At 42.8% G+C, this 27,264-nt stretch overlaps 1 protein-coding gene across 1 annotated transcript in view; it reads left to right on the top strand.

Annotated features, from left to right (window-relative positions):
* EFHC2 (EF-hand domain containing 2) overlaps window positions 1-27,264 on the top strand; it is a 413,024-nt gene that overhangs the window by 243,325 nt on the left and 142,435 nt on the right. The window contains exon 12 of the mRNA XM_086934106.1: window positions 22,142-22,339. Coding sequence (XP_086790232.1) covers window positions 22,142-22,339 — 198 coding nt within the window. The remainder of the gene's footprint in view (window positions 1-22,141; window positions 22,340-27,264) is intronic.

The raw sequence follows: 27,264 nt of genomic DNA on the forward strand, positions 1-27,264 counted from the left end.
AGTTAACCAAATTTTCCACAGCAGCCTCTAGAATACTTTCCAAACCCCTAATTGCCCTGATATCCCAGTGGCATCTCCCTGATTTCTTACCAAGACCAACAGATTCACTGTTTAATGACCATGAATCGGTCAGAGTTGGGTTTAAGTTTACAGTGAGAGTTAGCACTTTATGATCACTATGGAGAGTATTAGAGACCTTAAGAGCTTTCAAAAGAAAAAAGGAGGTGCTTCCCACTATCACATAGTCTAGAATGGATTCACTGTTATTTGATTTACAGGTAAAGTTCGCCGGTGCATCTGAGGGTAGCCTTCCATTTGCTATAATGCCATCAACTTTTGTCAATTCATCAAGGAGCAGTTTCCCTCTCTTATTTGTCCTAATGTTTCGTGGAAAGAGCGCTTGAGGAATCTGCAAGGATTCTTCTTTATTCTTATTTATGAATATGTCTAAGTTAAGATTGGAGATTTTACAGTTAAGATCCCCTAACAAAACTTTATGAGGGGTGGGTTCTGCTTCAATGGCTTTCTTTATGTATATAAAGACCTTCTTTAAAAGTGCATTGTGCAGGCGTCTGGTGGAATATAAGCATTTATCAGAATCAGTGGTTTACATTTTTCAGCGTTGTCAAAGTTGAGAAATGTTATTGCCTGAAAAAGGTTGCTAGGGTCTAAGTAATAAACATAATTCCATTTTATCTTATTAGACAACAGGCAAGCCACCCCTCCCCTTGCATGTCCTCTCCTGGATGGAAATGCTCTGCCATCTAGCGTGAAATAATTCTTAACCAATAATCATTTCTCTGTACACCAAGTCTCTTGGAGACAGATCACGTTTACATCTAATGTATGTAGAAATTGCAGCTTTTCCCTACTATTCTTTATTCCTGCAGCATTCCACGATATTATTTTAATTTGTTGCTAAAAGAACGGATGCAGGTGGAGATTATTGTTGGATCTGCTAGACAGAACTCCAGGTAACCAGTTCCATTGTAGGCTCTCCTCTATGGAGTTCCGTTTCACCTGTTTACCGTTTTTTGAGATACAGATTTTTAAGTCCTCAGTTTCAAGAGGACGATCTCTACTGCCCGAGTCTGCCTGAATTATCGGGGGCTTGTTATCAAGAACTCTATTTTGTGGTTTCGCTAAAAGAGGGATGACATTGATCCCCCTACTTTGTAGGCCTTCTGACCATTGGTTATAAGATTTACAATAATTTTGGAACTAAACCTTACCCTCGTTATATACCCAACTTCTGTTTTGAAGATAGTGACTAAACTTATATCACTACTTTGGATAAGTTTTAAACTTTCGATCTCCAAAAGACATTTGAGGAGCGAAGACCTATTCAATATTAAATCCATATCAAACAGAGGCAAGAAATCTAAGTGGAATGTATCTATACTTTCCCTTACATGGACATCATTAGGCATCTTCCATTCACCTTTACTTTCTTCCATTTCAGGGAACGGCATAGCCGAGGGATTGAGTGCTGACGAGACTAGGCTAGCAGGCATCTGCTGCACCGCAATTTTAACACATGGTAACCCCCCTATTACGATATTATAGGGAGCTGGCATAGGGGTTGTATAGTATTTGGGGGGGAGTATTGCAAGTCAACAATGGCCCTATCACCAGATCTTTGGGCTCCAGGATCACTTGGTCTCCTTCAATATACTGATTCATATCTTGTGATACATTGTGCAATGACCCCTGGGAAGGATCCTTTCCTGTAGAGGTCTCTAAGTGTTCTTTAAAGCAGATTTGTCTTTGCCTCCTTTTTGCAAATCTTTGTATTGGTTTCATCTTTTTCCCTCTGTTCTTTTTATGTTTCCCATTTTTTCCCTTTTTTCCCAAACATGATGAATCCAGAACACCATCTTTCTCATCATTGACTGGGTCTTAAAAATAGGAAATAGCTCCTTATCTATCCTTTTTTCTGGGTCCACTGGGTTTTTTACTTCTTGAGCAAATTCATGAATGCAATCAATTGATAGAACTTTTGATGAGGATTCAGGGATCTTCTCTATAGTAACCACTGTATTCTTTTGCCCAATGAATTGGGGATTACCATCATGGTCAATTAGGATTAAATCACAGTTAGCGTTCTCAAACATGTTCTCCACCACCTTTTCTTTCTTTGCTTCCAGTTCTACTTGATTAGAGTCCGTTTTTAAACTAGGTTCCTTCCCCTGTTTACTATTTAATAAAACCTTTAATATGTGGGTTACAGTTTCCAGCACACAGTCTGAACCTCCTACGAATTTTTCAAGTAACATTAGAATGGAGGATAGCAGATGTTCTAGAGATATTAAAGAGTCCGAATAAAGTATATCCTTCCTAGTGGTTTGACTGGGTTGGATACCAGTAATATTTAGATCGGGGCTCGTGGAGGTATGTGACTGTGATGGAGAGTAATTGGATTTATTAGATGGAGTACTACTGAATAATTGAAGTCCTATAGGAGCTGTTGCTACTGGGGTATTTGCTAATTCTATAATCTTACTAGTATCACAGGGGATATATCTCCTACAGAGCTCTAGATCTAAATCCGGAAGAGTGAAATCATTACTTTGAGTCTCCTCAACCAAAGAGGGACCGTGAGGTTCTTCTATGATTCCACCAGGGGCAGGTGAGGGTCTATGCACAATCACCTCCACTGTTTTAAAAGTAGGTCTAGAGGATCCATGGAGAGTTGGAGAACTATTTTGATCCCCCAGGGTTTGCGTCAAATGGCCCCGGGGTTCCAGGGGTTCCAGGGGACCTTGGGACCCACCCTCCCCGTCAGTATGTGGTTCTGCAACCTCTGCCATATTTACTGATTCAACTGTTTCAACATGATTGCTGTTCCCACTCACAATTACTCCTCCATCTCCACCTCCGTCTCCATTACTGTCTACAATATTTGAACCAGCTTGGGGGACTTTGCCCTTTCCCATAAACTATATAGTTGACATTTTCCTTTTAACAGCATACCAGGAACATCATTGTTTCGTAGGGGACTTGATTTAGTCTTTGAGCAAGTCCTTCCTACCAATAACCGCCCAGACCTTAGTTTTTTCGCTGTCATTATATTTAGCGATTATTTAAAGTGAAACACAAAGTACTAGGACAAGCAAAACAAGCGTGAATGTAATAAAATAAAACAGACGGACAATCAAATCATCGTAAAGAGTGCACAGAAATAAATGCCACCGCCTTGTAGTATGACAGCTCACAACTGCTTTGCCCCTTGCGCCACCCTACCCTTGGCGATTCAGCAGCGATTCAGGCAAGACCCGCACGCTGACCCCCGTCTGGCAACCGGGACTGTGGTGGCTGAGGCAGTACAGTTGAACTGGTGAACCAGCAACAAAGGTGAATGAGATGTGACTGGGGCAGGGGCAAGAGCGGGGGCGGCGTCAGGCTTTTTTCCCCCCACACAACTACTACTACAGATGCCCCGCCCGAGGGACCACTCTATCCGCACCCAGCACTCAGCTATCTCAAACTAACTCCAACACAGGATGAGTAACATAGTCATTTGTCGCAACTGCTGCTTGTCGTCTTGTCGTCTCGTTGGGTCCCAGGTACAGTACAGTACAGTTCAGAACGGTTCAGAACAGTTCAGCTCTTCTCCTGTTAGATCCTGTTAGACCCTCCTGTTAGACCCTCCCTTGCTTGAGCACTAAACAAAGGCACAAGACAGAGGCACCTCAGGGACCACAGATCACCACAGCTGTCCACGGATGAGAGGCTAACGCATGCTGCAGAGTCAAATCAAGTAGCGTAGCGGAACCTCACCCACTTGCTGCTGCTTATCTCTTGCCACTTCCCCTCTGGGCAGGGTGCGCAAGGTGCCTCAAAAAAAAAAAAAGCTTGCAGCGACTGGGGAAGAATTATAGGTCTGCGTGGCTTTACGGCAGACTTACAGCGGGCTACACAGATGGTATAGCCGTTAATTTGCGCTTTGCTGCTGGATTTTAGGAGGAAAATGACGGCAAAAATGATGGCGTTACCATGCTTGGCTCCACTTGTATCCGCTTGTATCCACTTGTATCCGCTAGCTGCAGTCTGTAGCTGTGGTCCAGCTCAGCCTCCCTCTGCTCAGCAGCTTTCAAGCTGAAGGAGGCCGCGGGATAGAAGAGGCAGGTGCTGGCGGCAGGCGGTGGCGGCAGATGAAAGGCAGCAAGCGGACAACAGGCGGGCGAACCGGCCCCCCCGCGCCTAGTCCTCGGCGCGGCACCTGGCAACGGATGGCACCGGACGGCTCCTGAAGCGGATTTTCCTCTTTCTTCTCCTTCCTTCTCCAAGCCGTGGTGTCTCTAGGCTCGGCCATCACTCTCTCTGGTCCCGGTCCCGCTCCCGTATCCGCTGCGGGTCCAGTCAGGTTGGGTCAGGTCAGGTCGGGCGAGGTGAGGTGCCGCAGAAGCTCACCTGTAGCTCTCCACTCGGCGTGACCCCTTCAGCAATTCTACTCAGTTAGCCAGCCAGCCGTAAGCTCCGTCCATGAGGCAGGAAGCCCAGCGCCAAAAATTGTCTCGGCATCAGCCCCAATATGTGAGGCAAAAAAAAAACGGCTCTGGCAGCGAGTCAAACAAAAGCGTCTCTGGCCGCTAAGCACAGTTCATTTGCTCCTGCCATGGAGCTCCGTCTGCAACAAAGCTCAAGCAGCCGCAAAACGAGTAAAAACGGCTCCGGCCGCAAGTGGAGTCCGAGCGGCTCCAGCTGCGGAGGCAGTTTTCCGAATCAGGCAGAGTCAGGTGGCTCCGGCGGCTGTGGCTCCGACGAGCATCCGGCGAGGATCGAGGCTGAAGCTAGATGAATGAGGCTCCCAAGCTCCCAGGCTCACGGCTCCCACCAGTTTGCCAGCAAATTCCCAGCAGCGGAGCGGAACCCCAACGGAGCGGAGCAGAGCAGAGCAGCAAACAGACAGCCAAGCTGCCGAGTTGCCGAGTTGCGGAGTTGCCGAGTAACAGCAGAGATTGTTCATCTCATTACTGGAAAGATGTAACCCTAGAGTTACTTCTTTTCCCCTAATAATCTGGGATGCTAACCTGAACCTCGTCTCTCAAATAATAGTCAAATCAACCTTGAACTAATTAAAACTCTTCAAAGAAACCCACTTATCCCAACTAATCAATAATACCCCATGGCAGTAGGCCAAACTCTGGCACCTATGGTATACCTTCATACTAAATTCATTGGCTCATTGGCTACCAAAAGGCCAACGCAACTTGTCAGTAAACTTTATTTGGGTTCAAAAATCTCTAACTGGTGTCAATACATCTAAAAAAACTGCACTGCCTGGCGGATTCAAATTCAAAACCATCAGCCTCCCATAGAAAGCCTGGAACACATAGTGTCTTTCTATTTGTTGGTCCAAGTCATATGCTACTACCTAGCATGCCCACTTCCACTTAGTAGGTAACTGGAGTTTTTCTACTTCAGACCGTGACTTATGAAATTATTTTACAAGTCAGGTAAAAATTCATTTGAGGTACATAAACGATCCATGCCAAATACCTGTAGAATTTAATAGTATTTATATATCTGAAATCATAATAGAGAAATACATTTTAACACAATTGAATCAATTAAAAAAAACTTTGTTTAACTCTGACAGAAAAAGTTTACGGAAGATAAGATGCGAGTGGAACCCACATACCTTTAAAATTGTTGTTTAAATACAATTCAGTGGAAAATACTGAATATTATTATCTCATCAGGTGCATACACTGTTAACCTTCAATGACTTACTAGACCTCTTCAGCTGCATAATGGGCCATAGCGTTAACTGGGGAAAGTCCTGTATCTTCCCCCTGCGTTAGTTAGAGCACGTAGACCGGGAAGCTCTAGTCGACTTCCTTGGAGTTTTAAAACTTTCAGATACCTGGGGGTGAATATATATAACAAGGATAGGGATCTCCTGGATGGCAACCATGTTAGGGCCCTGACATCGATGCGACAGTCTTTGAACGTGTGGATGTTCCTGCCCTTGTCACCCACGGGCTGTGTGTCTATTGTCAAGATGATTGTTCTCCCACGGCTCTTATAGTTTTTTGCGGCGACACCGGTAATGCTGAATAGGTCCTATTTAAAGACCTGCGAGGGTTGGAATCCGATTTCATATGGGGCTGCCCTAGAAACGGGTTTCGATCTACAAGCTTCAGCATTCATTAATGGAGGGTGGCCTGGGTGCATGAGACCTCTAACTGTACTTTGCAGCTGCTCAGCTGCAGTGGCCCATGCGGTGGCTGGCTGGAGACATGATGGGAGAAAGTAGGTAATTCAGACAGAATATTGATGTATTGGATTGGCTGCTCTCACCTGGCGGACCAGCTAGAGCATTGGGCAGATCAGCGCGAGTAGCTAAACTCTGCTGGATTAGATATATCTAACCTAGGCAAGGCCAGGTTCCCTAGGCCCCGCAGTGGAGCGTACCCACAGCAAGAGCCCTGCTGTTGGCACAAGATCCAGGCCCATGGCAGGAGGGGGAGGTATCCCAATTGGGTGATCTTTATAACAAGGGCATTCTATGTTCCTTTCAGTATCGGCAAGGCACCTATGGACTAGGAGCCGGCCTCTTTCTGGCCAAAAACGTGCTAGTATTAGCAATCAGCAACACATAGGCGGCAGGACAGGACAAACCGGGTCTCCATCTTGGACTACAGTCCTTCCTCACGCATTGGTTGAGCAACAGGATGGTCTTGGTGCTCTACACTGTGTTACAGGCTGGGGTTACAGACCGTGCACTTTGCAATAAGCCCCAATGGGAGAAGAGTCTGGGTGCAAGAAGTGGAGGATGGCATCAGAGCAGGTAAAGCGAGTATCACTCAATGCCCGTCTGAGATTTACGCAATTCAATTACCTGCATCAAACCTATCTCACACAGCTCCGAATTCACCAGATGTCCCTAGGAGTGCCTCCGGCTTGTCGAAAGGGCGGTCATCCAGATGCCACCTTTATACATATGGTGTGGCAATGCCCGCCATTGGCGCGAGTATGGGTCCAGGTGATGGAACACATGTCTACAGTGACTGATATACAACCATCCCCTAATCCCTTTATGGGCCTGTTTGGGTAAACAAAGGTAACAGTACACACTAAACACACTATGGAACTGGCTTTATTGACTCTAGCTCTATTCAAGCACGTGATTGGAATTACTTGGAAAGCTGCACAGTCACTCACAGGCACTTGCTGACTCCAGGTAGCTCATCAATACACACTAGCCGAGGCGGATGCTATGACGCCTGACCAACAGCCTAGAGGAGGTGAAGGGGCTGCCACACTCTGGGATACATATGTACTCAAACTGTTTGACAAACGTAACCCACCAGCCACCCAGTCAGCTAGGACACGTTGGGTAGGACTGTTAAAGGTCCTGGTCGCGGTCGCACAGGGATACATACACACGCTTATGGAATCACCTGATGTTTCTGTCATATCCATTATCTACATTGCAATGATTTGACAATGCCTCCCCCGCCGCCTTTGTGGCGCCAGTCAGATGTTTGACATTATTTGTTATTGTTTCAGTTCTTATATATCATTGTCTATTCTTCCACTGTGTGTGTCGCGATGGCCCTATTTGTATCACTGGGTTGGTTTATTGATGCACGACGTCGTCATATATTGTATTTGTTCCATTATTGCCTGCAATGATGGTAGAATATGACTGCATAAATGTTTTAAATGACCATAATAATGAAACTCTTTATGTCTTAAATGCGACCTGTTACTGTACTTTGAAAATCCCAATAAAAAAAATATAAAACAATAATTTATCTTATCAGGGGAGATTAAAGTCAAACAAGTTTTTACATCTATTAATTAGGTTGATTTGATCTCTTATGGCCTGATTTAGAGTTAGGTGGATGCGGTACTCCATTACAAATGTGACGGATATCTCGTCCTGTGTATGACACGTGCATGTCATGTTTGTGATGGAGTATTCCATCTGCCAAACTTTAAATCCGACCCCTAGTTTCTAAGAGACTTTCTCTGATTGTTATTTTTCTTCTGAACTGAGCCTTCGCCAGATTTTGGATACTGCCAATATCTGCCAGCACATTTCAATGGACTAGTGAGCAGAAACGTTCTCATAACCCAAAAAAGCTAGAAATTCATTACTGATCAAGTTTTATTACACAAGATCAATAGTGATCCTTGAGTGTATAGATTGCTTCACATTACCACACTGCTAGACTTTGGACAGTCAAGTTAATACAGATTGCCTCCACGTGTGTTACTCTACTTAGACACAATGCTGGTCGACAAATGATTGCCATCACCATATTCAGGTTCCACTTTGCTTTAGGAGACCAACATGGTGCTCCATAAATAAGAGTTTCCAACACCTTCGCACTATAGATCCAGGAGTGCAACTGACCAGCTCAACGCTTCCTATGGGATCTCTTAGACCTTCCATAATAGGAGCAGTGATTGAATGAGCTTTTAAATCAATTGATTGTGACCCCAAGATAATAATGCAAATCCACAGATTTGGTCTTGCTGTTTTCTAGAAACCCTACATAATTTGTTGTCGGACCCCCACATGACATTAGCTTGAATTTTGCAAACTATTCAATACATATTTCAAACAATATGTCTGTCTTGAGCCCAATGTAGGTATGCTCCGAAAGACTTATATCAATGACTTGAAGGAGTAGCAGGATATGTGTTTTAGGGTGCAGAACATTGTTAAGTGAAAACCAGCACTTCAGACCATTAGTGGAGGTACTTGTCAACACAAACCCTGGAAAATTCCTCCTTTTCTAAAGTGTCTCATCCTCATCATACAAAGCAGTTTATTTATTGCTCATTGCGAGCTTCCCTAGGAACCTGGTAGGCATCACTCCTTGGTTCTGATAATGCAACCCAAAAACAAAATAATTACTGTCACCAAGATATAGGTAAAAGGAAAGGACTAAAGTATACCCTCTAAAGACTACAGGGTGGGGAGACCAGATGACACCTCTTTTGGACACACCATGGGCACTTCTTGGGTGCTGATAAAGAGCACTAGATTTACAGTTTGCAAAGTCTCTTATGGGTAGGATAGGAGGCATAGGTGCTAGAATTAGATGTGTGGTGGGTCCTGCAGCACCCCCAATATAGCCATACTGGAGTTCAGAAGGTGAGCGAACAAAAAATTAAGAAACAATAAAGATTTTTTTTATCTTGTCGCGTTTGCTGTCCATTCAAAGATAGGGGTCACTTGTTAGGCTATGTCTGCTTACAAAGTGTTACATATTCTTTTAACACTGAGATTGGTGTCACTTCTCTTTCTCTGACTGCAACGTGAGAGAATTTTGTGAAGTGAGCTATGCTACAACATTGCTGATGTATCAAGTGTGTGAAAGAAAAGTGTGTAGAATGTATTTTTTTCCTCACACACAACATTCAAATGCCTGTAAACGAACTTGCAACTATTTCGAGATATATCAGCATTTAGGAAAGCACTATGAACACATATTTTGTAATTCTGAAGTATGCCGGAAACATAAATTCGTATAGGATCAAAATAAAACAAGACAACTTGGTGATGAGTAAATGATACATTTCGCTGCTACCCAATTTTCACACATTATTTTGTGTTCTCCATATAGTTTTGTCAGTAAGAATGCATGCCTCTGCAAATTTAGTGGCCATTTCAATATAATATGTGCTGTCTGTAAATGACAAGGTGATACAATATCTTGCTTTTTTTGTATATTTGGGATAGTATGCTCCAAAGTGCACCACGAGCTACACAGCACACCCTTAACACACTCCTGCTGAATGGTGAGGCTCATTTGCGGCACTTGTTCTTTGTGTGTTAATTGGATTTTGACAATCCTAAGACTTCATTGACGTAGGACTTCATTGACGTAACATTGATGGCACACCCCCTCTCCGAAAATTGTTCCAGCACCACCTCTAGGAGGGTTTCTCAATCTCATCCACAAAGGTTAAATGCAGGGGAATGTCAAAGGACAATGGCAAAGTGGCAGCTGCGTAGCCAATCAAGGTCATTCATCCTTTCACTGTTCAATATTTTGCTCACATCACTCACAGCCATTTGGTCTGTGCCTTCTCAGAAACAGAATTAGAAGCTTTGCATACCTTTTGGATGAGGTCTATTCTGCCAGTGATAGAACTGTTACATTGACCTATCCTTGCATATGCCTATTGCCCATTTTCTTGATGCACAATGGTGATGTCATTGGTATTCTTCACCTGTGTCGTGTATGCCGCTTTCTCTGTGCTGAATTGCTACATCAGCGCAGCATCACTATACGCCCTGCAGCATCCTTGGGTGAAAAATGAGTTGTACCCGACAAGACATTGTGGCAAGGTTGTCCAAACTTTGCCTTCTTCAAAGCTAAGCTGGCAGTTCACCTCAACCAGCAATAAATATGTGCTGTTTCAGCCTCTTAGCCTCATGAACTTCCTCAATGGACAGTCAGTAAGGACTCAGTAGTAGCAATGAGGCTTTCCAACAGAGGCATTTTTGGAAGCCGATTTCTCAATTTACAGGAAGCAAAGAAGTGCTGCATTCCTTAATTCTCCTTCCTACCTTAGTCACACACCTGATAGCTGTCTCCATCAGCATTACCTGTCGAAATGACGTGGTGTGAACCAATCAGTGCTGCCTGGGTCTGGAACCAAAGGTGAGGGCCCTAGAGTCATTTTCACTTTGCCCCTGCTTCTGTTTGACAGGTTCTTCTCTTAAGAAATTGATCTGGGCAGAAACTGAACACAGTCATAACTTTTGACTTGGCTACACTTTAAAAATAATCAAGTATCTGAGAATAGGCCTGAAGAAGGGTAGCGTGCAACTCCAGAGAAAGACACGAAATCCAAGTTATGACTGTAGTGACCGGCTGGTCACTTTCTAGTCATTGTAAAGTATGTGTTTCCACCAGCCACCCCTTGAGGGCTGGCTTCAACACTCACCCCACACCCCTCCATCACAGGTTATGTGACCCTGCCAATAAAATGGGGCTGGGCGCACTGCCCTGGGCCAGTTCCAGATAGTATACCACTGTGTCTGCGTGGTGATTCTAGCTGCATGGGGGGCGAGGGCCCCGACCCTTACAATGACGGTCTTTTGTCATGTGGGCACCTTTGTATCTGTGGGGGGAGCAGTGATTGAGTGGTATACACAAAACACATACAGAAAACTCTAGAAATGTAGTGACATAATCATAAAACACATTTAATTCAGTGGCAAATTCTGTTGCCATGTGCAGTTCTAAACTGCCACCTGGAAAACCTTAGGCATAATTATATATATTTGTTTTAACGTAGCTATGATTAACTTAATGGAAGCCTTCCTTCATAGTGGAGTTTCATTTTACATAATCTGTTGCTAACGATGCGTGTTCACGTGAAACAAGGAGTAAGTGGAAAAAAACATCTCTGTGTTCCAGTAATTAACCCGCAGTTCGTTTTCCCCTTGAGACCTGCAGTGCGGCCCTTCGGAGGGCTTGGAATAACTCTGCTGTTTTTGACTCAACACTTCAGTTGAAATTCATTCTAATATGACGTTGGCTCGGGTTCAGAGGCTATTTCCTGGTTATGCAACACGCTTTCCATCACAAGTGCGTACCGACCAAAAGCTTTCTTCCCTTTCTGCGGACCACCGCGATACTGGCAGGTTTATTGGGCTGTCGCCGCTCCCATTACCACCACGAGGATTATAGAAAAATAAAAGAACTGCAGATTTGCTTATGCATCTCAGATTTTTCTAGTCTGCTTCAAAATAGCGGCCTGTGTAAAATAATCGGCGGGAATCACAAAGCAATGTAACGTGCCCAAGACATGAAAGCATTGCTTGCTTTTTTATTATGGCTAACTTAATTTTCACGGCCTCAAACAAGTGTGCTTGCTGAGCGTCCCAACAGCAGTCCACTGGCAAAGAGCATTGGACAAGAGGACAGCAGCAAAGACCACATACGCATTTTTGTGTGTGAAGAAGGCCGCTTTATTAAAACAGGTGCCCATCACATCAAATCCCTTTGCCTTTTTGCCTTACAAAACTAAACCTCACTATGCAGCATGTATATCCCCTATCCCCAGAAGACCTCTCATGCGCTGCAGGCATTGCTGGAGCACCATGTTCCCCCTCCTTTGATTTCCATTTGCCCCACAGGGAGCCCAGGATCCCACCTGACCCCTTCCTCCAGCCCTCTCACCTCCTTTGTCAACAAGTCTTTTGTCCCAATGAGGCCTGTTCATCCTCCTGCTCCACCGCACTCCTGAGACATGTTGTAAAGAACTGTGGTGGCGCCTGACTAAAGTGCGAGTCAGCCGCATTTCTTGTGCTGCGGGCCCGGCCTCAGCCATCACCAGGCAGGTGGACCCACCATTTCGTATCACCCCATATGCAATACTGATTGGAGCTGCTACTACAAGCGCTGTGGCAGACTCCATTGCCTGCGGCCTGGCTGCAGTGGCCTGGCACGTGATAGCACTGTCCTTTCCCAGCCTTCAACAAATTGAAGCTCGGGCCACCTAGCAGCACTGCACGCACCACAACCACACGCCTGGATGGGGGCTGCTCCCCTGCCTCTGAAGCGGCCCCAAGAATGGACCAGGACACATAATGGCAAGCATGCCAGGACTCCAGCAGCAACCCCAGCCGATGCCTGGCGAGCCGGACAGGTCTTTCCCCTCGCCCCCGGGGCCAAGTAATCCGCTCCCCCTATTTCCCACCGCAGGCAAAGTTCTTCCCTCACACTAACCCTACCGGCTACAGTGTCACCTTCTAAAATGGTGCCGGTATGCATAAACTGCTGTATTTATAGTTTGGGTTATCTTCATAGGGGGCATAGCCCAATTGTAGCCCGGGCTGCACCAATCCACCAACCCCTCCAGGGGGGCACACGTCCCTGTGGTCTGCTGCTCCACAAGACCCATTCGCATATGTCCACTTTGGCTTCGGCTTATGTAATTGTGTTAGCATACAGACAGCTTTTATGCCATTTACATACCTCTCAATTATGATGCAAGTAACCCAGCCCCTCTGTTGTGGTGCCAACAACTATAATGCACATACATTTATCATACACGCCAACATTTTAAAACAGGAAAGTGGGAGATTTTGGAAAAGAATCAGAGGATTGTATTTTCCGCATTAATTTCTATTGAGGAAGAGGTAATTTCAGGCGGAAGACTATGATGAAGCCATTTTACTTCAAAAATAGAGCCACAGTCTCAGCCTAAAGCAGTGGCTCCTCCGAAGTCACTCTTGCTTCAAACACCATAGGAACAACAGCCCGAACAGGCTTGCAACGATTTACCTACAGAACCTGGATCACCCCGCAATTCCAGAAAGAAGAGCAATTCATCCAAAATAATTAAATATCCAATAAGTCGATTCTGAGGAAGAGTATGAAGGGAGTGATTTTCTCGCTAAACAGGGGGCACAAGATAGTCACCTAGATTGGTGCAACACAAGTTCGGGCAAAAGTGCTTGGTGTCACCTTTAAAGAGCATGGTAGCGATGCAGATATTGAAGCTGATGCAGGACATGATTAAAGATATTTATCAAAGGCTGCCACTTTTCATACCACCAGTCTCAGCCTGAAGCAGTGGCCACACCGCCAGACCAGTCTTGCTTCCAATACCACAGAAACCACAGCCCGAACAAGCATGCAACAATTTACCTCCTGAACCAGGACCACCGCGCAAACTCAGCATTCTCAGAAGAACGTGAGAGCAATGCAGGAGATGCTGGCTTCAAGTCTGATGCTAATGATTATGGTTATGGGGATGACAGATTATTCAAGGATAACCACGATAATATGAGTGGAGGAAGATAACCACCTTTTACTGATTACGCTGACATGAACATATCCGCTATTGGATCAACCTGAATCACTGAGTAAAGACTGACATGGAGTCAATTCATATTTCTTGATGATGCCAGTCCACAGCCGGCACCAAGAGATTGTCGTCCAAATGATATAGGAAGATTCCATTCATTAATTGAGAAGACCCCTAAGCACTTCAGTGTCCCTACTTTTTTTGTTGAGAACTTTTGTTTTCTGTTTGACTTTAAAGAGAAATTGCACAGAAGAGCAAGATCAATTTTCATCTTAGACCATTTCTGGGAAGAGGGCCTTCTTCTGATGCAAAACACCTGCACAGCTCCTGTAAAACTCTCAAGAATTAAGAAGAAATATAAGGCTACAGATGCCGCCACCCATGTATATCTAACAGGTTAAGACAGATTCAAGTGGTTTCAGGTGCAGCCCAGGTCATGGAGCCCATCCAAACCATGCACAGCTCCCACTTATAAGGAAGGTAGAACGTGGGTCTTAATGGGCAAGAGAGTAAACTTTCTGCTAGTAGATGAGACTAAAATAGCTAACACATCTGCTATAATTGGTAGATTTTTACAGACAGCAGTAGAGCAACATCGCACCTTTCCTGGAGTATTTGCCTGATGAAGATAAAGGTAAAGGTGATTTAAAAGTAGGAGCGCAAGTATCATCTACATTGATCGATGCTGCAATGAGTGCCACGTCTTGTCCTTTTAGATAGATCAGAAATACTACAGTCATGAGAGGGTGTGGCCGGTTAAAGAGTACCTCTTTCAGGTACAACTTTCATTTGTGGGTTATGGACATGCCCTTTAATGGGAATAGGTGGAGGAAGCTCTACTAATGATCGAGGCTTGAATGGAAATCTCAAGATCCTAATAGGTACGACAAACCAGACAACCATTTAGAGTATACAAGCATCAGTATCAGAGGTCAAATCAACAGGAATCCTTTTCCCCTCCATGCAAACAATATGGATCTTATGGGTAGCAATCAAGGCAACAGAGACAACAATACAGCCAGTCTAACAGGCAGAGCCAGCACCAAAGAGGGAATCAGTCCTCTAAATTTGGTTCAGAGGGAGGTTCAGTCATACATTCCCAGGAGAACCTGTTCCCTAGTTCAGCTGCCAGTGGGAGGCAAGATGCTATATTTTCAAAAGAATTGGCGAAGACAACAGCAGACAGATGAGTTAGATATTGTTGAACGCGGTTATACTCTAGAGTTTCTGGAGAAACCTCTTTCTCTTCCACCAAAAAGGAATATACAATAACATTTAAAGGAGTTGCAACAGGATGTGCTAAAATTGTTAAAAAAGGAAGCATTGGAGGAGGTGCCATTGAAAGAGAAGAACACAGGCTTATGTAGCTCAGTGCTTAATTTGTATAATGAGAAGTCCAGGTGCTCAAATATTTGTCGGAGGCCACACCTACTTTTCCACTGGCTCCACTCACTACTTCCACTGGCTCCACCCACTGACTCTATTAGCTCCACCCACACCCTCAACTGACACTGCTAAAAGTCAGCTGTATCTGGTCACCACAGTCCTGCTGCCATACTCTGCTAACTCTACACAAGCTGTAAACAAGTGAGCAAATATCGCCTCAAGCAACGTGTGTATGAACGTTAGACACTTCAAACACAAGAAACCAATTAATGGACTCTGCATATAGTGGGCACCCCAGTGAGCTTAGAAACTGCCAGCTCACAGTTTCAAGGTGTATTTTACTGCATCATCCCATGAATTGGGCCATCACCTCACTCCTAATATTTGGGAATCCACACCTGACAAAATTGTTTGATTTACTGAATGCACAGCTTATTAGAAATACAAATTATTCTCTTTTTAAAAAAAATATTTTTATTTATTGCAAGAAGAGCATCATCATTTTGCATACATATAGAAAAACATCAAGAAATAAGTTTTCACCTTGAAGTTAAAGCAGAGGAATACAGTACATACTTTCTGAATATTTAAATCATAACACAAATACCAAGACAAATACAAATTAAGCTGATCGCCTCAAATACAAATTATTATTCCCAGAGTGAATAAGCAACGTTTTTTGTTATTTATAAATACGTCATTGAGCAACGTGAACATATTTCCAAGGCAGCAGAACTCTCATCAATTTTCACTGTCTGTGGCGACCCCCTAACAGGAATGAAATGCAGGTAATGCCCATGCATGATCTAATATGTAGATTCCTGTGGTTGCCTATCCAGGCAGTACGCAATGTTGTGAATTTGGATAATGAGTTTGTGCAAATGTTGCTGCATCTTGTCTATGCTGTCTGTGAAACATAATTTTCTGAGATGGCATGCCTTCCTTTCTATACGCCCTCCATCACCACCATGAACTTTGACGGGCTAATTCATCTAGAAAAGACTTCATTTTAATACTAATACATCACAAGGGCCGTTTGTTGAGCAGGAAATCCCCCGGGTGCCTCACTCATGCATCTAATGAGTAATTCAAAGATACAGTCTTTTCCGGGCCAGGGTTAAATACTAAACACAAATCTCCTCTTTACAATTATTAGTTTTTTCGCATTAACAGTCAGTCCCCTATGGTATGGTATCCTCATGTAATGGTTCAAGTAAAAATTGCCGAGGCCACTGAGTCAAAGATATTGTTGTGAGACTGATGCCCTGGACTGTGCGCCGGACCTGGAACCGAAAGTCAGATTAACTGGCCGGGGCATTGTACTTCTTTGCAGCCTGAGCCTTGCACACGCTGCCTAGCGCCGGGGGCATGATTCCTCAGCCTCAGGGCATGTCTCGGACTCATCACTTGGTCCGTTCGCTCATAAAGCTGTTAATATATATATATATATATATATATATATATATATCCTCCGCTTGGCTCGCCTTTCCCTCGTTATAAAATGTTATAATTGCAAGGTCTGAGAAATTGCAAAACCAACTACAACAATAACAATGCCAAACAATAAAAGCTGGAAAATCCAAGAATGCATCACCTGCAATAGTAAATACACTGTGTATATGATTGAGTGTCCTTGCAAATTAAGGTACATAGGAAGTACAATCTGTGAGCTCAAAAAACGAATATTGGAACATGTCCGGGCCACTGTCCACAAGGACAGAGCCAACGCAATTGCAAAGCACATGGAACTGAGTCACAATGGTGATTGGAAACAACTTCGCTTTTGGGGCATTGAAACCATGAATTTGTCAGCAAGGGGTGGCCACCATGAGAAATCCCTTCGACAGAAAGAATCCAAGCACATTTTGAGCTTCAGGACAATGACACCTTTTGGGCTAAACCAGTCAGAGGAACTGTACATGCATTTGTAAATATTACTGAAGAAATCCGACAACTATGAACTTTGAACCTTTCATACAATGTCATCCCGCTACCATGATTCACTTGAACACAATTTTGTCCCCACAATTACCACCACCTCACATTTTTCACCCTTGTAAATAACTCACAGTCTCAATAGATTATTTTGTCTTGATTTCCAATAAGTTTGCCCACTGGAGGGCTACACTTGGACATAGAGACTCAATAGGCAATTCATGAATAGCCCACTGGAGGGCAGTATTCCCAGTTTGATCACAAATTGTACTGCATTGCACTATATGTTATTCATGAATGATGAACGTTAATAGATTGCCTTGTTCCATGTTAAAAAATTGGACAAATAATTGTATTATGTATGGGTTCAACGTTAAATTCCCCCTAATTTTGTTAAAAAACCTTGGCTTTAAAACTGAGAAATCATTGGGATGGCCAAAACTACAGGTCCCAAAATGCTCAGCGTAAGTGGGTGGGCCTGGCCAAAAAAAAGGTGTGTTTTGAAAAATACGTTGTCCCCTTTAAAACTGTGAGTGTCCAGCACTAAACTGACCGTGACCAAGGCAGCGGACGCTGCCGAAACGCGTCGGTTGTTTTTTGTTTGAAACCCCCCCATGGATTTGTAAAGCCAAATAAACATCTCACAAATGAACTAAGCGACTGAAAGTCCGTTCCTTTCTGCGACTCCACGTCCCCGGCAATCGGGGAAACCTTGTTGAAATATATATATATATATATATATATATATATATATATATATAATCCACCATGGTGACTGTTACCACGCAATGCTCAAAGAAAAAGCACCATTTGTTTGGGCTACTGCCTACTTATGGTTACTGGTCTCAGGTGGGCGCCCAGCACCGGGCGGCAATGCCTTTATTATAATAGGCCTGCTGCTGCCTGCCCTCAACTCCACAACTCCACAACTCCAACTGCTGATGATGACTTGTGGGGTGTGGGTGTGCAGGGGCGCCGTGTGGCATTTTGAATAAAATCTGTGCCCGCTGCCACAGCACAGCCCCTACCCTCACAGAACTAAATCCTGGCCAATCAGTGTTACGCCCACTGGCAACACTGAAATAAGGCCGGCTGCTGCTTAAGGCAAATTCGTATCGGATATACGGCTGGGAATTAATATTTTATTTTTATTATTTCCTCTCACAGCCACTGTTCACGATTGCAGGGGACTCAAGAGACAAATAACACTGTCTGCAGCGGTGAGTCAGTGAGTGACGTAATTATATTACTGACTTTGCCACATGCCATCTGACTTGCAGACTCATGGTGTAGACCCAGCCCTGATAAATAAGTGCTGGTGCTTAGCACCGGAAAGGACCGGCACAAATGAAGCACTGCTTTTGCTGCAGATCATTTCATATATTACTGAAATCAAGAGAGTGGCAACAAGTGTTGAATTTAAGGAATCTCAACAGATACCTGAAAAACCATTCACTGATCATGTTGCAGGAAATGCTGCCGTCCCTCAAGAATTGTGAACTCTTACCATCTATGAATCTAGGGAACTCTTCTATTTCAACACCGCAATTCATGTGAAACACAGAAGATTCCTTTGATTCATGATTGCTGGTTGTTATTATCTGTTCATGTCGCTTCCATTTGGAATAAAATCAGATTTTTCGGGCTCAAAAGGAGGCACCTCCTTGATTAATTGTACATGAAAAAATGTATATATACATTACCACCAATACCTCAAATTTCCAGAGTGCAATGCCAAATAAGAATGGATCACTTCAAAGTGATCGCAATAGCTCTGGCATGGGCAGATCAACACTGGTCCAAGTGTTATGTATCATTTTAGGACCCTATTGTAAGTTTCCAGATTCATGCCCTTATATAGGTATAAATCACCATATCCTTATATAGGCATAGATATCAGAACCATATTTAGGCATAGCTCATGCAGTCCAAATACGGCAGGGCTACTTCCACTAGTTCCGAAAATCCATAACGATTTCTTGGAAAAACCCGCCTTCAGTTGTCAGTCCCCTTGCTTGGATATTGATTTATCCAAGAACTCATGGAGTTTTCAAAGAACTGAGACTCTTTGGTGACGTTAATATGTCCATCTTTACGTCAAACTTGGCACCTTCAAGGTATAAATATGCCCACACTCGCCCAAGCAAACACACGGTGGTTTGGAGCAGTTCGACTATCTACTTGCCCGACGCGCCCTGCTACAGCAAGTGCCGAAGGAAGCCGACCCTCCAACAGACGCACTGAGAGAGACACTATCTTTTCTCCTGTCGAGAAATCCAGCTCCAGTGTTTCCAAGCTACCCTTGCGGGTTGTTGGGAAATTGAGTCTCGAGACCGACCTTCTCCATTCTAAACTAAGGTACGGAGCTGATTATACCTTTAGAGAAATCTTGTGCAGATTCTTGGAAAGAATACTACATTTATGCTACACCTAACTTACTTCCTCCCTCGTACTAAGCTTAGGTTAGGTACACCGGGGTAGGCTTATTTTAGAAGCACCAGTTGAGTAATTTTAGCCTCTGTTATTTATGTATGTATTTATACATGGTTTAGGAACCAGACAATGCTCTTACAGTATTATTTTATTCTACTATTTATACTGTACGCATTATATTTTACAAACAGTTTTACTATTGTAGCAGTTCATTTCTTATGCTTGAGAAAGTAGACTGTTCAATAAAACCTTTTATTGAAAACGCCCGTCTTTCTACTTTCTCTGCACCTCTAGTGAAACGAAGCATGCACGATTGACTGAGTGAAATATCTATCTATTGTTTCCACGACTCTGAAAATACGTTTTATCTTGGGGAAACAAAGTTGTCATGTTTATGCGGTTGTCAGAGACTAATCCCTTCTTGTGAATTCGAGAAAGTTTCTAGTGACCTCTGAGCTAGCTGGCACACACAATTAAGTCTAGTATATTCGATAGAGACCTAGTCGACCTCAGTCCTACGTCTAATCTATAGGATATATTATTCCAATGCGCAGAGCCTATTGGGAATATAGGAATTACACTACACATGGAGCTGTGGACAATATGGGTGGAAAGGTCAATACAATTCAAACCAGATTCAGGGCTGCTTTCAAAAAGCAGAGCACACAGATTTCACAGCATCCCTCAGTCCCTTTTGTTTAACAGCTAGACTCATCAGGGCTTAGAGTTTGACCATTTGTTAATATTTAAGGAGTGCAAACACATTTTCAAGGCGGTGACAGCACCCAATATTTTAAAAGCTTATCATTTAAAATGGAATCGTTTTGTGGAATAGACAAAGACATTAAAAGTTAGTTCAGTAGAAATGCCACCCCATCACTTTTTACCCTATCTGTTACATTTGGCTAAATCTTGAGTGTAGTTCTTGCCAATCAAAGTCCACCTAGCAGTGGTATCTAGATTTTTAAGGACTCCAAATAAGCGACATGGTACTGCCAAGGTTGACTCCGGAATGGGAGCTGAATACTCTATTTGCAGCTTTAATGCAACCACTGATTGAACCTATTCACAAGGCATTGATGCAGCATTTACCCTAGAAGACAGCCTTCCTTATAGCCATTACATTGACAAGAAGGGTAAGCAGGATGCACGTGCTCTCATTTAAGGAGCTATTTTTGTGTTTTCCAAAGAATAAAGTAAATGGTAACCAACCTAAAATTAATTTCTAAAGTTCCTTCGTTTTTTCGCATGAAGCAAAAACTTGCATTTACCAACGTTTTGTGGAAACTCCAGCACAGCAGCTGAAAGGTTGCTACATTTGTTGGATATAAAAGAATGTTTTTGATTTTATTTATATAAAACTAAAGTATTCCGTAACACATATCAGCTTTTGTGGCTTTTGATCTAGTAAATATGCGCAAAGCAGTTACAAAACAAACATTAGCCAGATTGATTACTGTTTGCATAACAACAATTCAATGAACAGTACAATGACAAGGGCAGTCAGAGAATATTCAACAAAGACTATGGTGAAGACAATTGCACTGTTTGCAGCGATTCTGCTAAGAAATGCATGCTTTTGCTAAGCATTACTGCACTGATGTTCAAACCAACAGAGGGAATGGACTAGGACAAGTTGTGCTCAGATGTGTTTACTGTATTGTCAACTGTTATATATGATACTGCTATGATAATTTTAATTCAAGCATGTGAGTCTATGAAAGATCCACTGCTGGAGAAGGAAAGAAATTACTTACCTGTAACTCCGGTTTTCTGTCATTTGCTTCGTTCATAGAGTCACATGCTACCTACCCGCCTTGTTACAAGTATTTATTCGGCAATATCAACATTTAGGTGAAATTGAATGAGACCACTAACCTAAAATTCTCATATACTGTAGGTTCACTTTAGGCAGCACTATTTCCTAATAATGCATGTTGCTGTAAATTCCTAGTCATTCATGTTGCTGTAAAGCAGTGTAATGGGGTTAGTACCTAGTTCATGTCCCCTCCCTGACCGTGGAGCTTCAGGCCTGTTAAGGAACAGACTGAACTAACTCATATGTGGTGTTTCTTTGAGTTCTTGCTTTTTTCTAAACATTTTAATTCAGGAATAGGTGAAAATGCATCCTAATTTTCCAAGGAAGTGTTTGAAACACAAACACTGTTAAATCATGAATCATTAAAGGGAAGTTCCCCTCCAAACGTTTTTTGAGCATTGAACGGCCCCTATTACAAATCCCCAAATCATCCTCTCTTTATTTTTTCCAGTGTAAAATCTGTCACTTTTTCCACTACTTCATCAGCTACAAGTTAACACCTGGCTGGCAGCCACCATCTTTCTCCTTCCTTGCAATTGTCTGACACAAAAGTGAGGCAAAAAAATAAAATCACAAGCAACCGTAAAATAATATGCACACCAGGCTACCTGTGATAAACGCTTTCAAGGAGGTGGTTCAATAGAGAAACACGGTTGAAAAAGAAATACAAGAATATATCGGTAACAGTAATTTCTTAGTTTGAATAAACGTAAAGTATGCAAAGTAGAACTATCCTTTTCTTCTCACTTTCTTCACTTTTCCTGTCCTCTGCAGGAACCTGCTCGCGCGGATATCAGACGGCGCCCTCTCTGAGCACGAGATCATGACAGTTGGACGTCACTACAGCGTGCCGGACCCAGGGGAGATGGACTTGAGTCAGCTGCTCGCCGTGGCACAGGAACAACTCAAGAGAAAAGTCTTTGAAAATTTCGGCAAGTTGTCTGACGTCTTCGCGTACAACGACAGAGAAAGGTAGGAATTCAGTTTTTGCAGTCAGCTGGCTTGCCACAGACATTAAAGGGTATATGTACGTATTAAAAGAACGAGGGCGCGAAGCATGCCATATAAGCGGCAGGAAAAAATCATATTTACAAAACGACAAAATGAAACAAAGTGTAGGAAGCCAAATATATTTTATAAACGGTATTGAAACGCATTAAATGTTAATAAAAAAACAACAGGTGATCGAAAGAATTTCTCAGTCCAAGAAGAACAAAACAGTTTTACGGTTCTTTCATAAGGCTGAGAGAAACTTCTTTAAGTAGAGCATACCGGTAAGTTATTGAACATAAATATGGGTTTATTGTGTAGTCATTGACCTGCCCTATTTTTTAGGTCTGGCCATTGAGACAGCTTTAGCTCTTTTCCCAGACTACTCTTTTCCCCCAAAAAATCATAGATTCAAAATCAATTTTTATATTTTACTTAAAAATAGAACGGATTTTTTATGTTTTCATTTTGTATATTATGCAATGATCATTTTTAGGAATGAATTGACAATGTATTAGAAGAGGAGGGACGATTATCAGTTCCCTTCCTTTTTTTGACTTGTCATTTTAAATGTATGCGATTTAACGCCAAAGGTTTTTAAAAAAATAAAAGAGAATTTAGGATTTTTTTGTGCATCATATTGTGTTTTCTAAGGACTTAACAAAGATATATTTGTTTGTGAGTTGTATTCTTCTCTGCTGGTATCTGTCCAATCGATTTTCAAACAAAGTGCCCATTTTTATTGATTTCAGATACACAAAAGGGAAATTACCTTTTGTCTAGTTCTTAACTAAACTGTCCCTTTTGTCAGGGGAGTGACTCATTCTTTTAGATTATTTGCAGATGTGACTTTCTCATTGAGAGGGGCCCTGTCTTGGGTGGTGCAGTCTTTGTTCCTGCAGATGTGATGACCAACTTCCCTTTCGATTACTCTTTGTATGGCGGTCTCATGCTTGCAAACATCCTTGTGTGGAGTCTCTGTCATCATGCTTATTGTGCCTTTCTTCTTTTTGGGGGGATCATGTTGAGGAGAGGAGCAATCCTCTTTGAAGACACAACTTTGTGAGAAGCTTGCTTACCTTGAGACAACCAAAAGGAAAGCTGAGGTTAAGTATGACATTTCTCAGGCCTAGTACTCCTCTCAATTGGCAGCTTCCGGATGAGAAAGTCAAACGTAGGAGCAGCGATGGCTAACTTTAGCCATCGTTTGCAGCTATCTGCTTCAGTGTGTGTACTGTGGCACTCAGGAGGAGCAAGAGGGGTTAACGCAGATTTTGTTGAGTAATATTTAATTGTAGGCTTTACCTTTGTTCAAATTGGTATACGTTATGACTTACTCTTGGCTAAGAGGCTCAGTGTTTTATTCTGAGGATTTAGTCAAATCTCCCAGATTTAGGGGCATACATTACTTGTTCTGGGTAAGAAGATGCAGTAATGCATCATGAAAAATGACTCATAGTGTGACCTTCAGTGTTTCCAGGAAGCAGGGTTACCGCACCTTTATGAGTTCTGTTGGTCGGAATGGGGGATAATGTGATAAAACTGTGGGGGTGATTTACTATCATTTTGCACTAGCTTTGCCTCATAAAAGTGATGCAAACCAGCACAAAATGTGTTTTTTTAATTATTTACCTAAGTTTTGCGCTGCAAATGAAACTAAAAGTAACGCAAAGTAGCGCTTTGCGTTGCTTTGCATCACTTAGCGTCAAGGGGGCATTCCCATGCAACAACCAACACTTTTTGATGCAAAACCCTATCTACCAAAAATGTGAGACAGGGTTTTGCTTAAAAAAATAACGCCTTTTGAATCCAGATGTCAAAGGGAGAAATTTTGTCATTTCTCCTTTCTTTTCCGACTTTTCATGTGTTCCACAATGTACAGCACATATACAAAGTAGGAAAAGTTGTAAATGTTGTCTAGGCATAGTATTTTATACTGGAAGGGAACCCTTCCAATACAAAACCTATGCTAGACACATACACACACTATGGCGCAAATGTGTGTGTGTCGCACAGTAGCAGGATTCTGTGTGGGCGCCAGGGAAAGGGGAGGAGAGAGCCACATCTCTGTAGATATGGTGCTCTCTTGTTCCCACCCTTTCACTCATCACGGCACTGCATTTTTGACTGCTGCGTTGGGTGACACATTGGTAAATCTACCCCATGTGTTTTCCCTGTTCCGAGTTGCAAAACTTGGCAGATTGCATTTTTTTCTTGCATATATTTCACCAAAGTTTTCCCTTTGAGTTAATTTAATTTAAATTGTATTCCTAAATATAGTGAGGGGTCCAATTTAGGCCAGCTCCAATGATTTCCAAACAGCCTTAGTAATCTTATCTAGCGGTAAAGAAATGTTTCCCGTTTATGATTTTAGAAGGGCCCAGCCCTTCTAGTTGAAACCATCTGAGTTTGGGAAAAAAATCACATATGGTCATTCTGACTTTTGGTTAGAACTTATACAGCAAATAAATATTACATATTTTATACCAAGCACTTGATGTCAGAGTTTTGACATTCCCAAGAGCTGCCAATAAAAGGTGTTATTGTTGCCCATTCTAACGGTACTCAGTTTATCGACCATAGGAAGATAAAAGACTTGGAGACTTATATATGAGAGTCTTCCGCCGCTGGAGTGTTACTTTTCTGACACTCTGGCGGTGCAAAGTCTCCATCATATCTGTGAGGACATGCAAAGCCACTTTGCATGGCTTTGTATCTCCTCAACATAGCTTAACAACATTTTAAAAACTGTCTGTTTTCCTATTGATTGAAAAAAGACTTCCATTCTGTCACTTTAAAAAAAGGCAACTCTTGACCCAACAGAAAAAAATAATTGCCACCCGATATCAAGACTTCCATTTCTAGCAAAAGTACTAGAAGGACATGTTAACATCTCCCTCTCTGCATTTTTGGACTAGATTGGCATTTTGGATAACTCCCATTTTGGCTTTAGGAGCCCACAGTACAAAAAAACTGCATTGGTCACATTATCAGAGGAGGTCAGGGCAAGCCTTGATCATGGAGATAAGGCTGCAGTGGCCCTTTTGGACCTATCCGCTGCCTTTGACATGGTAAATAATACCAGACTACAGGAGGTAGCCCATAATGAGACTAGGGCAAACATCTGTAAGGTACAACAATGTCTCAAAGGGGTGTCAGTAAAAGGACAATTAGAAACAGTACAATTAATTACAGAAGAATAAATCAAGAAGGGCGAAAAAGCCAGGGAGATCAGATACTTTGCAAAAGCAAATTGTTTTGGTAAATTCACATATTTGACATATTCAATTCCATATGATCAAACATTTAAAGAATTAAAGAGTTGTGCTGGGTTACATTAAATGCCATGTAACCTGTTGGATACTGTGCACAAGTGCTCGTGAAGGATTGTGACGGCGCAAGTGACACGTGAGGTAGTATATACAGGGACGGTGAAGGGCACGACGGCGAACAAGTGAGCTTTAAAATTGTACAAAGTCAGGATAACCAAACAATAAATGGTATTGTGACACACAAGTAATTAAGTATGGTATCCTTGAGGGGAGCGCCCAGAGTTTCGCTGTGGTCGATGGTGTTTCGTCCTTTAGGGATGTTAGGGCATCATCAGGACCAGGTTACACTGATTTATATCACAGTGTGTCAAGGTAGGAGGGAGGTCTCAGTAGGGGACCAAACCACGCGCAGAGGCGTGTGTTGTGGGAGTCCAAGGCTGTAGTTCAGAAAGCTTGGCGGACAGCTTGTGGTGCCAATTGAATCGGTGAGCCATCGTCAATCAGGCTCTATGTGGCAGGAGCTGGATCACGAAGCCGGCAGTTGTCAGACTTAGTGACATGGTAAGGCATAAGATTTTGAAACAGTGATTGATGGAGATTGGTGTCCAAAGCTCTGCTTTCCAGCTACTCTGCTCCTTCCTGGACGAAAAGGGAGCAAACAGTCAACTTGGGAGATTTGAGTTCTAAGCAATTTTCTCTGCCTTGTGATGTTTCACAAGGCTCCTCATTAAGCCCCACATTATTTAATATATTTTTGGCTCACCTTATGAGACTGATAACGTTGTTTGGTTTTTCCAACTGTCTTACACGGATGACACCCAAATCATTGTTCCTATAAATAATGATATTGAAGAGATGGCGTCTCAATTCAGCAAATGCATGAGTGCAATTTTTAATTGATGGGTTCCCACTGTCTTAACTTAAATTCCAAAAAAGACAGAGGTTCTCCTCTTTGGTCGAGATACCTCCTTGTGGAGCAACTCCTGGTGGCCGCAAGCACTTGGCTACCTTCCAATCCCAGTGGTCAAAACGATAAATCTTGGAATAATTTTCTACATCAATCTCTCTTTTAGGGTTCAAACTAATCATCTTACTCCTCGTGTTTCCACACTTTAAAAACGTTGAGGAAAATTCTCCCTTTTTTACTATTTGATCTGCAGAAGACAGTGGCTACCTCTCTGGCACTATCAAAGTTACACTATTGCAATGCCCATTATGTTGGAGCCCAGCAGTGTGTTTTGGGAAGACCCAAGAGACTGCAATATGCAGCAGATCGGGGTCTGTAATAGATCAAAAAGATTGAACCTTTCACCAAAGCTAGGTAAGAACTCCATTGGCTTCCCATTAAAAAAAGAGTTGCCTTTAAAGCACTCTGTATAGTGCATGAACCACTTTACTATCATGGCCTGATTTCCTCATAAATAAAAGTTTGTGGTACAATCCATTGTCCCTTTCATTCACAAAGCCTCTGTGGGTCCAGAAGCTTTTTCTATGCCACGATTCGCCTCTGGAATCACATGCCAGATCATCTAAGGAATAATTCTAGCTCCCTGACTTTTACAAAGTCACCAAAAACGTGGCTGTCCACTATCACTCTGTAGACATCTTATTTTTTGGCTTCTCCCAATAGGCAGC

Source organism: Lissotriton vulgaris, chromosome 8 (genome assembly GCF_964263255.1).
Source record: "Lissotriton vulgaris chromosome 8, aLisVul1.2, whole genome shotgun sequence".
Lineage (NCBI taxonomy): Eukaryota > Metazoa > Chordata > Amphibia > Caudata > Salamandridae > Lissotriton > Lissotriton vulgaris.